The 14,866-nt window shown below is 49.8% G+C and overlaps 1 protein-coding gene and 1 pseudogene across 1 annotated transcript in view; both read right to left on the minus strand.

Annotated features, from left to right (window-relative positions):
• FAM65C (family with sequence similarity 65, member C) overlaps positions 1-460 on the minus strand; it is a 30,866-nt gene extending 30,406 nt beyond the window's left edge. Inside the window, exon 1 of the mRNA XM_006881635.1 lies at positions 348-460. Within this exon, the coding sequence (XP_006881697.1) occupies positions 348-457 (110 nt within the window). The 5' untranslated portion in view covers positions 458-460. The remainder of the gene's footprint in view (positions 1-347) is intronic.
• A 10,940-nt stretch (positions 461-11,400) lies between these two features.
• LOC102869659 lies at positions 11,401-12,192 on the minus strand (annotated as a pseudogene).
• Positions 12,193-14,866: the final 2,674 nt, after the last annotated feature.

Genomic DNA, 14,866 nt, shown 5'->3' on the forward strand with positions numbered 1-14,866 from the left:
AGGATGTGTCTCAGCTCTGCACCAGTTCTGCTGTGTGACCTTGGTCAAGGGACTCTGCCTCTCTGAACCTCAGTTTCCTGATCTGCCAAATGCAGCCAGGTGGATGTCAGGGACCAACTTGAAGAAGCAAGTGGGACAATATTATGTGGGAAAGTGGAGGTTCCTCTCAACACCCAGAACCACACATCACACACAGACAGACACACACACACATACCCCTCGCACCCCATTCCTGCTCTGGGCTGCACGCTTGCTACAAGAGCCTTGGGGTCCCTGGATGTCCAGCCCCTTCACCACCTTGAACAAGCCCCACCCATCCCCACACCTGCTATGGAAGCAGAACTTACGAGATCTTCCGGCTCTGTGCACTGCTGAAGCCCGCGAAGGAGGCACTCCGGCCCACGGTGCCCACAGCCCCTGCGTCCGCCGGGGACAGGAAGCGCACCCTCACCGACATGGTGGTCACCTGCAGGGAGAGGAGAGCACAGTCAGCCTCGTGCCATCAAGGGAGCATCTCCTGAGCCGTCCTCTCAGACCCAGCCCCATTGTCCCATCTTACAGATGAGAAAACTGAGGCTCGGGTAGTTGCAGGAGTGGACCTTGAACCCTGGTCTCTATAGTCCACACTTGTCTTAGTGCCTGGGTCGAGCTACTTCGCTTCACCAGTGCCGCTCCCTTCACCAGGCAGCCTCCACTCTCCACAAACCCTCCCAGAACGGCTGCCAAACACTGTGTATGGACATGTGTGTGATTGCCCCCTGGGATTCTGGTTCCCTGGGAGGTGACAAACCACCAGAATCTACACAGGAAGCCTTATTAATCATCTGACCGGGCTGTGGGGGGAAAGTCAAGAGCTGAGGCGCCCAGGCTGAGGACAAGCTAGCCAGGGCAAGGAAGGAAGGGTGCTGGGGGCTGAGGGAAAGCTCGGCCAATGGCCTGGAGGTCCGAGAGGACATGGGAAATCAGAGCTCCAGAGGGTTACAAGTGGCCCAGCTCAGACTGGGAGAGGGCCACAGAGTGCAGACTGAGAGGGGCTAGCCCGGGAGGGCTTGGATCTGCCCCGGGATCCAGGTCACCAGGATCCAGGAGACACAGCAGGCTTTGTAGGCAGCCAGCCAGCACCTCGCCCCATCCCCGCGTTCCCCATCACAGCTGCCGTGAGGCCGGCCTTGGCTGCCTTCTCTTCTTTCCAAATCATCTCTAGATTGGAAAACTGCCATCGCATCCCTTGGGATGGAGCACAAGCAGCTGGAAAGTTCTGCTCCCTATCTAACCTAAATCTTCCCTGCTTCGGTTTCATGCCTCGCTCCTCGCCAGGGCAGTATCAGTTCTGGATCACAAGGACCCCACTCTCCAGGCCCAATCTACAAAGGCTTTTTAAGGAAGCTGCAGAGCCAGGTTGGAACGTAAGCTGATGCAGCACTTAGTACTGCCCTTGGCCTCGCCTCTTGTCAGGGAGTCCAGCGCTCAGGCCACAGGGACGTCCGCACAGTCCTCATCTGCGCTGTGCAGGAGCCAACACATGTCTGCTCAGAGCCTTGGTCAAGTCTGAGGAATTCTGTGAGCAGTTTGGCCTCTTGTTGGCAGCTGGAATCGGCCACTTCCCAAACCCGCTGCCACCGAGCGGATTCCGAGGTCTAGTGGCCCCGCGGACAGAGCAAGAGCAGAACTGCCCACAGCGTGTCAGGGCTCCAGAGCTTTACGGAAACACAGCTTCATCCTTCTCCCCTAGAGCAGCTGGTGAGTTCAAACCACCAACCTTGAGGTTAGCATCAAAGTGTTTTAACCACCGCACCACCAGGACTCCTTGAAGGCAGCCACAGGGACGGAGCATTTACACCATGGAAATTAGTAAAAGCTACACTCGGGTTTTTTCCTGCTGTGAGCTCATGGACAGATGGCCCTGAGGACCCTCTGAAACTGCTGGCTGTCCCACCCAGCCAAGGTGGCAGGAGAATGGGGGCGGGGGGGGCGCTGGAGGGACCCGATCCCAAGGTCAGAGGTTGGGATATGGAGAAGCCAGGCCAGAAAGAAGACAAAGTGGGTGGGGACCAGAAACAGACCTGTGGGCAGAGCTCAGCGCTGGTGGCTGCTCCCCTACCACCCCCACCCTGCTCTCTGTCCCACACTCTGCCCCTCACCTGTATATTGCAAACATTCCAGAGCCTTACCCAGATCACTGGTGACAGAAAGACAGTCCGCCCACCCAGGCAGTGCACAGAAAACCCACCCTCCCATAGCCCTGCCGGCTGAGGCGAGGAAGGAGAACTCAGGAGAGAGACTAGGGCACCTTTCGGCCTTGCAATGTGCTGGGACCCTCCTGTGGGCTTACTCCCCGGTGGTCCCACTTTTCAGAACAGGAGAGAGAGGGTGTGAGGAGGAGGTGGTGGACAGATGGCCTCAAGGAGCCACATTTCCAAACCGAAGTCTGTCTCTTTCCTCCATGCCAGCTGCCCGCATAAGAATTGGCTTCCTAGCTCATCCATGTCTTCTGGATCCAAGTGCAAATGTCACCTCCCTCAGGAAGGCTTCCTGGGCTGCTTCTGGGCTCCAGGAACCTCCCCTGGTCTCCTAGTTTGGGGGGACTGTGGGTGGTGATTTGTCTGTCATTCCCACAGGAACTCCCTGTGTCAAGAACATGTTCCCCTCTGGCACAGGAAAAGCTCCCCACACACGTTTATGGAAAGGCTGTTCATCGCCCCCCCCCCCCACCTCACAGGCTCAAGATGTGGCAGAGAAATAACAACAGTAGCAGCAGCCAAGCCAAACACAACCTACTGGTCAAGTCAGTTCCCACTTCCAGCCACCCCCCCATTGGACTTCCGAGGCTGCAAATCTTTCCAGGACACTGCCCATCTGTCTTCCCTGGAGTAGCTGGGGGACTCAAACCACTGACCTCCCAATTAGCAGCCTCTCACGTAGCCACTGTTAGGTGTTCCGAGTAACCACTACAAGCAGGGGTCAGCTAACATCTCCCGCACACTCAGATGGTCAGCATGTTCAGCTTTGCACCAGAGTCTCTGCTTCTACCCCAGCTCCCCAGGTCCATGGTTTTAAAGTAAAAGCAGTCACAGGTGACATATAAATGTGAACGTATTTATTGTGTTCCAATAAAACTTTATTTTCAAAAGCAGCCGCTGTTGAATGATAATGAGTTACCAGCATTCTGTTGCTTCACCCAAGGGTTTGAAGATCTTATTATATTCTCCCAGCATCCTATGAGGTAGATCATTCCCATTTTGCAGATAAAGAAACTGAGGCTCACAGAGAAAATTACTCACCCAGTTAAACAGGTAGAGAATGGCAGGAGTAAGGGTTTGAGCCAGGTGTGTTGGATTTTAAAGCATGGCCCCATAACAACGCTAAGCTGCATTTGCTTCCCCAGGGACTGTGCCAAGAAAACACACACACACAAACACACACACACACACACACACACACCCCCTTCCCAGGCTGGGGGTGGGGGAAGGACTGTCCCATAGAAGCAGGTTTGTAGAGGGACTTGTCAAACTAGAAAAGCAGCAGTAGAAACTAAGAAAAAACTCAAATTCATTGCCATTGAGTTGAAACTGACTCTAGCTGTCCATCCAGCAGGTTTTCAGAGGCTGGGAATGGGAGCAGAGTGCCCGTCTGACTCCTAAGGAGCTGCTGGTGGCTTCAAACCACTTGCCTTTGGGTTGGCAGTACAACTTCTTACCTACCAGAGTTCCCGGGGAGGAGTGAGAAGCCCCGTGTACTTTCTGCAGGCTTCTGGGCAGGGGCACCCAGGTCCTTGTGGGCCCCCGTGGGCTGCTGACCCCTTCCTGGCAGCACAGCTGATCAATCCCCTCCAGGCCCAGCCCTGAAGCTGACTACTGACCTTCGCTGACTGTCACAGGCTGACCCAGCTGAGTATTTGTCCTGGAAGCCTCCAGTCAGTGGACAGTCCTGTAACCCCAGCACACACCTGTCACAAGTGACCCAAAGAGCTGTTTCTAATCTAATCACTGCACTGGGACAGTGCACCCACTTGGGACACAAGAATATAACGTCTCCCTCCACTTCTCCCAGCAAAATTACAGCCGTTAATGCTTCCTCTGTTGGATGTGGCCAAGTCAAAGAGGTCTCTGGAAGGTATAAGATAGAGGAGAGGGACTCTCGGGGGCTCAGGGCAGCCCTGGACAGCCGGCTCCTGGCAGTGGATGGGAGGCTGGCCAGCGACTACCTGATCCCTGGGCAGTGGAGGGAAGGACAGAGACATGCAGCTCCCAAACCTTCTGTAGCAGACAGGAAGGCCTCTTCCTCTCCGAGGGTGTGCTCTCTGTGGCTTGTGACCTGGGCAGCACCTGCTGGAACCTGCCGCTTGGGTCCTGATGGAGCGTCCAGAAGGGCCAGTGGCTGAGTGGCTCTGTTGATGGCGAGCTGCTCCCCAGACCCTGAGCACAGCCAGCGGAAGCGGGGCCCACTCTCGCTAAATCTGTCCTGCTCACTCCAGACCAGGGCCCAGCTGACCTGCAGCTCCTCCCGAGACGGCCACAGCCAACCTGCAATTTCACCTCATTTGGAGGTGAAGCTTCTAAATTTAACGTCGTCGTGGGCCTTCAGGACTGGGTGAGTCCCTCACTTAGGGCTCTTTTTTATCCACTCAAATGCCAGTCAGGGCTGAATTTGCTTACAGAAGTTTCCAAAATTGCTCCTTTGGTTTTGCATGAAAGGAAATGGCAAAATAGCTGGGACTTGGGAATGTGACTTTATGCACGAGCAGGGTGGGCACCCACGGACGCTGCACCGAGGTCTACTCCAGGGGCGCAAGAAATCTCTGAGCCCACCCCTCACCTCAACCAGCGAGACCACACAGGCCACATGGTTCCCCTAAAGGTGAAAGGGAGAACCTGCCTGCTGCCCCGGAGCGACCCTATGTTACCCTTTGCTTGGGTTTTTACCCTCTACCTGCAACACTGTTCCCAGGCCTCCCACAATGCTCCCTCAGCCTTTAGGGCTCAAATCTAGGCTGACCCCTGAGACAGGACCTCCCTGACCCCCAACATAGCTCCCCCAGACGGCTTATCATCAAGTCCCCATGTAGCAACTGTCTGTTCCATGCCCCCCGCCCAATCTCAGTCCTCCCCCCAGTTCACAGCTGTATGTCCTGACCCTCACCAGGCAGCAAGGTTACTGCTGTTGGACGCCTGGCCCCTCACCTATGGTGACCTCATGCCTGACAGAACAAATGCCGCTTGGTCCTGCACCTTCCCCATGATGGGCTATGGATCAAACCACAATGACCCTTAATGCTGTCAATGGTTAATTTTGGGAAGGCAGTTGCCAGTCCTTTCTTCCTAGACACTTAGTCTGGAAGCACTGCTGAGATGTGTTCAGCATTGCAACAACACACAAGCCTCCACAGACAGACGAGGTGCGCAGACCAGAAATCCAGCCCAGGTCTCATGTGCAAGTCAAGAATTCTGCCACCATGTCCTCACCTCTGTCTCACTGCCCCTCCACTTTTCCAAGTATAATATCCTCGTCCCTCCTGACAACACGCCTGAGGTACGGGAGACGAAGTCTTCCCATTAAGGGTTAGAGGAAGGTTAGAAGCAGCCTCGGCTGGGCCCCACGGTGAAAGTTTACAGGCTGCTCTCTGGTGGTTATGTTTAGCAAGTCCAATAGGACTCTTAGAGAGCCTCTTCACAACAGTCTGACCCCTGCCCTGTCCTGTGTCCCCTCACTGTCTCGGAGACGCTCCCGCCCGTGCGCACAGTCACTCTGCCTCTCTGTCATACGGAGGGTTTTCCTCTCTTTCTCTGACCCTCCACCTTTCCACACACTGACCCCTCCTCACGACGTGCCCAAAGTATGCATCACAAAACTGCAGACGGCTACTAGAAATGTGATTTCAAGGCATGGTTACTGATTCAAGAAAATGTTCCCATGAAGATGTTCTCATCAAAAGAGCACAGTATGAACTATATGCAATATGAGTTCAGTTTTATTATCAAGAAAATAGAAATGCTCTATGATAGGCACGCATTCCTCCATAATTGGTTTTCTTAAAAAAAACCAAACAAACAAACAAAAAACCTAGTTCGTTTGAAGAAAGATGAACTGAGGCCCAGAGAGTTTAAGTAAGTGGTTGTGGGCTGCGCAGTAATTAAGCTGGAACGCTGACACCGCATGTTCTCCAACGTAGAAAATTGCTTTTCTGGATGACTCTGGGACCAGAGAAACTTTCCTCTTTTAAGAAAATATTTTTCTTTTAAGATCCACAAATCCCATCTGCACTCCCAGTTAACTCTAGCGAGGTTTATGAGGCCGAGATGACTCATGGGTGTCAGTGGTGCGTCCAGAGAATGTTTTATCATCAGTGGCCCTCACCACCCAGGTCACCACCGACACGCTCCCACCAGCCCTGGCCAGCAGACAAGGGCCACTTTAAAGAGACAACCTCAAGGGGCAAGTAGCCTTCAGAGATGAGCTGCTATGGGGCGTGTGTGTGTGTGTGTGTGTGTGTGTGTGTGTGCGCGCGCCCATGTGCCAGGCAAACAGGTGGGCGACTTGGCCTGTCCAGTGTTGGCACCAGAGAGAGATGGGGTTGGGACGAAGAATGAACCTCTGAGAAGTGCTAACTTAGGCTTCTTCATGACCTCCCAAAATGCTGCCCTCCTTATATGGTGTCCCGCTAGCGACAAAAGGACCTATGGATGAAGATGGGTACAGGGCACGTGAGCAGAAGAGAAAGGGCGTGAACAGAATCCCCTCTCAGGCCTGAGTTTGTGGGAGGAAGGAGAGGAGGATGTCATCCTTGTTTCAGCCAAACCCCTCTGATTCTTAAATCAGTGTTAAGTGCTGTCGAGTCATAGGTGACTCATAGCAACTCTATGAACAAAAGTCCTCGACACTTGCGTGACTTTCTTCCTTTCTCCAGGTTCATAAGGGTTTCTGGAGGCAAGCTATTTACAGAAGTGGATACCATTCCTGCTTCCAAGTTTGTTTTAATCAGGGAGCGCCACCAAACACTGTCCACCATGGGTGACCATTGTCACATTTAACTCATCAGTGTCACAGTGTGCGGCTTCACAGCAACCACAAGTTACCTCTGCACGGCAAGTGGACAAACCAGAGCTACACAACCTAGAATAATGTTTGACCAAAAATAATGAAAAACAGGCCTGAGGGCTGCGGATTAGAGTCAACCACCTTTGGCTTGGTAGCATCACTTTCGGTCCACTAGGCCAACTGGTCTCTATGTTGTTAAGTGTCGTCGAGTCATAGGCAACTCACAGCGACCCTATGAACGAAAGTCCTTGACACTTGAGTGACTTTCATCCTTTCTCCAGGTTCATAGGGTTTCCGGAGGCAAGCTATTTACTGAAGTAAACAACAATACAGGTGCGCCCCTGGTGTTGGCATCCTGGGATACAGGTGGTCCAGAGGCAGTCTTTCGGGGTCCTCTCCAGGAACACTGAGGCTGTCCATTCTCAGCCTCAGCAGCTCTGCAGTCTCAGCTGGACAATCTTTGTGGAGAACGGTCTTGAGCATCTTAGGGCTTGAGCATCAGCATCCCAGCCCCAACCTCTGATTCCAGCAGCACGCCCTTCCCCGGCCCCCAGCGGCGACAGTCAAACACATCTATCTGCAGACACTGTGCAGCAGCCCCAGGGACAGCAGTGGGTTGTACTCTCATCAGAAACAGCTTTTTCATTTGCATTTCCTTGCTCCCTAATGGGATTAAGCATATTTCCACATGTTTATTGTCTTTTAGAATTTTCTCCCTGGGATTTGCTAATTCTTATTCCTTTGTCCAATCATCTGCCGTTTTCTTATCAATTTCTTATTGTGATTTGCATGAACACCTACATTGAATACTGGTTTTCCATTCTGCAATTGCTTTTCCTTTGTGACATTGATTACAACCATCTCATTGTACCAAGCACTTCCCACTTCCTCTCTCTATTTCCCATCTCCATTCTTCCCTCTTTCCTATTCCTTCCTGCTTTCTGAGCTTTGGCCCCGGATAAATGCTTCCCTTTTGGTCTTGAGTGACTCACTGCTCTAGGAGTTCATTTCCTCCCTGGTGTTACTGTATAGACTGTCTATTGTTTGGCTGAAAGTTGAGTCACTGGGCTGGTTTCTTCTCCAGGCTTGAGGGGTGACTAAGGGCCTTGGTCTCACGAATTCCATCAGCCTCTATCAGCCAGTAAGCTGTCTGCCTTCTCTTATGAGCTTTCAAGGGGTGGCTCATAAATGCTGAATGAGAATACTGGTTTCTCATCCTGCACTGTCATTTTCAGAGAGAGAGAGAGAGAGAGAAAGTTTCAAATATTTATGTGGCCAGATCTGTCAATATTTTCCTTTGTGTCTTCGACTTTGCAACCTGCTTCCTCTGTTCTCAACTGTAAGCTTTTAAGCCATTGAGCATGGATGTCTACTTTCCTGGGGGTGAATTTTATCTTCCTGGACAGATATGGGAAGTCCTCGAGGGCCTATCTCTTCCTCTCCTCAGTGAGGAGCTTTGGTGGGAAGTTGTCCTGTCAGCTCTTCTCAGAAGTGTTGTGAATAAATACTGAGGCCCTGGGTGGTGTAAACAGTCAGCAAGCTTGGCTTCTACCTGAAAGTCTGGAGGTTTGAGGTCACCCAGTGGCATCTTGGAGAAGAGGCCTGGTGATTTACTTCAGGGAAAAAAACCAAACTCAGCCACTGAAAATCCTGTGAAGACAGTTCTACGGGGTCACCCTGAATTACTGTGACAGCATCTGGTTTTGGAGTCTGGTCCACAAGGAATTGTAGGGAGAAAGATGGGCAGTCTCCTCCCGTGTGATTTACAACCTCAGAAACTCAGCGGATCAGCTCCAAGTCAGTGCTGACATGACAGCCGCGAACGCCTCTCCACATCTTCATCATTACCATTGGGCGCACCAGATGACATCATCGCTCACCTCCTCACTGGTCCCTCGCCTCCTAGCTACAGTAATCAATAAAGTCCATGCGATTGTGTCACACCCCACCTCAGGCAGGAAGTGGCTTCCTCGGCCTCTTAGATCAAAACCGCACCTCCTCCCCACACTCACAAGGTCATGGATGACCTGGTCCTGCTGCTTCTCTGTTCTCACTCAAAACCACAGGGCCCTCAGCCCTCCATCCACGATGTCCTGCCGGCTTCCTAGGGGACTTTGCCCTGCTGTCTCCTCAGCCGAGAATGCTCTTCCCCTAGATGTGCCCAAAGCTGAGCCATCTCCTGAGTGTGGACATCTTCTCTAGAATCGTCTTCTGCACTCAGTTTGGCTGCTCATTTAAACTGGTGTCACCTTTACAGAGAATAATCTGGAAACGTATATCACCTCTAACCACACATATCCTTAACTAAGAAAGTACACTTTGTGGAATTCATCCTACAGATACACATCCAAGTGTGCAAACAACACTTTCTCAGAACCCTCACTGCAGTGATTCTTGGAGTAGGAGATGACTAGGAACATGTTACATGACATTGTTAGGGGCTGAACTGCATCTCCTCAAAACAGGCATGAACTTGGCCATGTAATAGAATATTATAAATACTTGGTTGGGCCATGATCCTCACGATTATGTAATTTCCCTCTTTTTTATGATCTGATGTAATTATCCTAATTGTTGTATATCTACAAAATCAGGCTCTATTTTAAGCAGATATGCTCTAAGATATAAAAAGGGATTAAACAGACCAGCAGAAAAGAGGGACCTATTAAAGCAAGCAGGAATAGCTGGGAGTGGACTGTATCCTTCACAACCTGTGTCTCTAGTTGTGTCTCTTGTGTTGTGAACGTCCCAGACCCAGGGGAAGATGAACGCCAAGATACATGAAGATCTCTACAGGACACCAAGCACCAAGGGTGCTTGTGGCTGTCTCATCTGGACTTCATGCTTTGGCAGCAACAAACCAGATCTCTGTGGAGGCAGCAATGCAGATTTCTATCTGCACTGGGAAAAGTGAATTTGAAGCTTCAGTCTCCTAATCTGTGAAAGGATACATTTCTGTTTATTAAAGCCATCCACCTGTAACATGTTGGTTAAAGTAGTACTAGATAACTATGGCAAATACCAGTGAGGGATTGGTTATAGGCATTAACCTAGTGACCTGATGGAATACTATGCAGCTGTTTAAAAGGTGGTAGCCATGTATGAAGTGGCATGGCACATACACAGCTAAATTTTTTTTAAATGTGAATTTGCATGTATTTGTACTTTTAAGACATGCCTAAAAAAAGGGCAAGAAGGAAATGCTTACAAAAGGCTCAGACCAGGACACAAAAGAAAGCGATAACAGGATTACCTCTAGACAGGGATGTAGAATGTCTAGGGCAGGGAGACTTTTAAAAACTACTTACTTCAATATTGAGGTATAATTTATGCACAATGAAATGTACAGATTTAAAATGTATCGTGTAAACAGTTTGGCCAAAAGTATGCATTTGTGATCCACCCACCCCAAACAAGACAAAGCACTGGTCCCTCCCAACAACATGCGCCAAGTATGTGAGATGGCATTTCACTGTCCTTGCGTCCAAGTGCACCCTGGCCCCACCTTTACATTATACCAACTGACCCTAATGTCTCCCAAAACTAAAACTGTGGTCCTGAGCTTCCGAGCCCAGTCACTCATACCATCAAGGTGTTTGTTTATGGCTAAGTTTTCATCATTTCACCCCATTAGATAGAAAGTTATGCGACCAGGTCAAAGGAGGGTGATTTTAATCTGCAGCTCTCAGGCCTGGTTTTAATTGTTTGTGGTCAAACATTCTTCTAAGTCACTTGCTGTACAGAGATAACTCGTGGTTGCTATGAAGCTGAACACTGTGACACTGATGTGTCTAATCCGATAACGGTTACCCATGGTGGACAGTGTTTGGTGGAGCTCCCCGATTAAAACAAGCTTGGAAGCAGGAGTGGCATCCACTTCTGTAATAGCTTGCCTCTGGAAACTCTATGAACTTGGAGAAAAGATGTAAGTTATACAAGTGTTCAGCTCTTCTGTTCATAGGGTAGCTATGAGTCATCTGTAACTCGATGGCACTTAACAACAACAACAAGTTCTAATACATACATGTGGTGTGGTGGTGTATACCATCAACTCGGAACCGACCTATAGTTGATCCTCTTGATCCTCCAGTGGGCTTTCACAGACAGTTTTGCATGGAGGAGATTGCCCATCCTTCTCCCACAGAGCAGCTGGTGGCCTTGAACCGTGTGCCTTCGGGATTGTAGCACATACTCTTTTCAGTAGCTACCAGAGCTCCGTAATAAATACATTGTTGTTGTTGACTGTCATCGAGTCAAGCACAACTCATAGCGACTCTATGAACAAAAGGTCTGAAGCCTTTCTTTTTTTTTATGCTGTAGTATCTTTAATTTTGTCCTTTTTATTCACACCACCTAGAGATCATTTCATCCACTGCTCTGTTTTGCAGCCAATCTCTTGTCTCTTTCTTCAGTAATGGTAAGACAGATACCCTTTCCTCGTGGAAGAGAAATCCATGGTTTATTGCCTTTGCCAATAACAAGAATGTTGGAAAGCCGAGTAGCAAAGCTGTTGCCATTGGCATCTTTCACATGAACCACATCAAAAGACCCAGGCTGTCTCTCTCTGTTGGTGATCACACCAATTCTTCCCAGGTTAGCACCTCCAGTCGCCATGCACAGGTTACCAGTATCAAACTTGATGAAATCACTAATCTTTCCAGTCTCCAAATCAATCTGAATGGTGTCATTCACCTTGATGAGAGGATCAGAGTAGCGGATGGTTCGAGCATCATGGGTCACCAGATGAGGGATTCCTTTTGTGCCCACAAAGATCTTTCTTACTTTGCATAACTTGTACTTTGCTTCCTTAGGTGTAATGCGATGAACAGCAAATCGACCCTTGGTGTCATAGATCAGACGAAAATTCTCTCCAGTCTTGTCAATGCTGATCACATCCATAAAACCAGCAGGGTAGGTTATATCAGTTCGGACCTTGCCATCAATCTTAATGAACCGCTGCATGCAGATTTTTTTAACCTCATCTCCTGCCAGGGCATACTTAAGCCTGTTTCATAAGAAAATGATCAATGGCAGACATTCTCTCAGTTTGTGAGGACCAGTAGATGGACGAGGAGCAAATACACCAGTAAGTTTGTCCAGCATCCAATGCTTTGGAGCTGCTACATGCTTCAGATGTTTCTTGGGACCACGAGCCATGGATTCGCTACGCACGGAAAGAGGACCACGTTCTTCCGGTGTCCCAAGAAAAGAGGGTCCTGAAGCCTTTCTATAACTATCGACATTTATCAAAGTTCATAGAGTTTCTGGAGGCGTGTTGTTTAGGAAGTGGATGCCACTCCTGCTTCAATACGTACATAGATCTATTCATAACACATGCAGATAGAAAGCTGCATCATGACCTCCACAGAGACCTGGTTTGTTGTTGCCAAAGCGTGAAGTCCAGACGGGACAACCACAGTCACCCTAGTTCGCACCCAAGAAGGTGACAATTGTCCATCATTCACCCGGCCCTGCCCTCCAGAATCAACGCCAAAGGGTCTCCAAATCCTTGACCCAGTTGATCGCATTTCCCCTGATCCTCACCAGCCTGAAAGGCAGGCTGGCAGGTACATCACCGCCTTTCACAGCTGACCGCCAGAGGCCCAGAGAGCGAAGGGAGCTTATCCCCAATCACCTATCACACCAGCTAGAGGGGCGAGTAACGGGAAACGCTGGCATGTCAACACCGGTGATGTGAACAAGTGAGGTGAGACAGTGAGAGGTAAGGGTGGACCAGGATCACACAGGAGGCAGGTGAGGGGCTGGGCACTGGGGAGTCCACTGGGGTCAGCAGTCCAGCCCTTCCCCAACACAGTCGACCCAAGTTCCTTCCACACGCACTGGAGCCAACCTAGACCCAGCCTGCCCTTCTTTGGGTCCACAGTGTAATGCGTGCTCACGTTGAACCTTCCTCTTGGAAAGCAAAGGGCTCCCCCCACCACGTCAGCTCCTCTTGGGGTTCCAGTCCTGACACATGGGCTGCTGGAGTGCGGTCTGTTTGCTCACAGAGACTGTTCACAGGACAGGAAATGGTCAAAGGGTCAACAAGAGCTGAGCCATCTGGTCCTCCTGGGGTAAACAATTTACAAGAGATGAACTGAGCTGGCCAGCTGGCCTGGTTTTACTTTCGGCAGTGAGAGGAGCAAGTTTTCTTCTCACCACTGCCTGTTGGAGGGTTAGACTCTTCCAGGCGCCCTGGTTCAAGCTCAGACGTCTCTCTGGGGCAGTGGAGTGCCCGGAGAATACAGGAAAAGGTAGATCCTAAAGATCTTTTCTTATCCCTCATTTTTAGGACTGAGAAATTCCTGTATGTTAAACTATTAACTCATATTGTAAAGAGAGCAGATTACTTCTTTTAAAAAAATAAAAGTTTATTGTCTAGAACCTTTTACTTTAAAAAAAATAGAGGTTTGTTGTCTAGAACCTTGAACTTCAAGAAATCTTCAATCCTAAATCCATTTTCTCTTGGATGAAGACCCCTAGTGGTCCCCCTCGGCATTGCAGCCCTGCTCTACCAGCCACTGCAATTAAAAACCCTCACAAAAGGGAAAGGCTCCTTTCTCTTTCTTCGTGAAATCAGTGGATTCCCAAGCATGTAAGATGCGTATGTGGCTTAATGGCTTGAAACAAACAGCTTGTGCTGGAATTATAATCCTGGAGTTTCCAAAAGTGTTGCAAAACATTCCAGGCAGACGCTTTGCAGATTGTGTACTACAAGCTGTTTATCAATTAATTCCTGCTTTGCAAAACATTCCTCTGTGGGTCTATTGGGAGATGGTTTGGGTGGAATGCATCTCGATTTTGTAATAGAAGTCAGCAGAGAACGAGTCTTGTTTTACAGAGGTCTGCGTTATAGAAAACTGTTGTTGTGTGGGCCAGTGAGTCAGAACAACTCACAGCTGACCTTCCAGCAGGTCCTTAGACTTTAAGTCACACAGGAGGAGACTGCCCATCTCTCTCCCCAGGAACAGATGGTGGACTTGAACAGCGTGCCTCAGGGTTGGCATAGCAACTTTTTACCACTAGGCCACCAGAGTTGCCTTGACTAGGTAGGTAACTTCACTAGGACAAGGATAAGGCTGCATTTTTAACCCAAGGGATTTCTGGACTTTGCAGGTGTACCAATAACCTCCAAGACCTATAGTTACAGAGAGACAGTGAGTAGACATGGCCTGAGGCTCCAAATTCAAGGCTAGCATGCTGGCTTTGAGACCTTGGAGAGGCCACCTGGGCTCTCTGAGTCTCCGCTTCCTCAGCTAGAAAAGGAAAACTGTCATCCAGTTGCAAGGATTTGCTCTTTCTCCTTTTTTTTTTAATTTTATTTTGTTATTTTTGTGTGTGTGTACAGTCAAATCAGATCTGACTGGTACAGGAGGAGATTGCCCCTCCTTCTCCAGCAGAGCATCTGGTGGATTCGAACTGCATACCTCTGGAATTGCAGTGCAGCTTCTTGTCACTCCGCCAATCAGTTCTAGATTCCTCTGTTTTCTGTGTTGCTGAGGTTAGAGACCTGGAGTAGAAAGCCCTTTGTTTTGTCCAGGATGTAACTGGTTTTGGATGTGTAATGGTTGTTGTTGTCATTGTTGTTAGGTGCTGTTGAGTTGACGATGACTCACTGCCACCCCGTGGACAACAGATCTGAACCCCATGCTGTCCTGCGCCGTCCTCATCATCTCTGATGCCCCTGAGCCCACTGCTGCGGTCACCGTGTCCGTCCATCTCACTGAGGGTCTTCCTCCCGTTCACTAACCGTCCACCTTTCCAAGCACGATGTGTGATAGAAGAACCCAAGAACAGATGGAGGGGAGCGGGAGATCCTAGATTGCTCAGT

Source organism: Elephantulus edwardii, unplaced genomic scaffold (genome assembly GCF_000299155.1).
Source record: "Elephantulus edwardii isolate Elephantulus edwardi_28Jun2011 unplaced genomic scaffold, EleEdw1.0 scaffold00015, whole genome shotgun sequence".
In the NCBI taxonomy this organism is placed as follows: domain Eukaryota; kingdom Metazoa; phylum Chordata; class Mammalia; order Macroscelidea; family Macroscelididae; genus Elephantulus; species Elephantulus edwardii.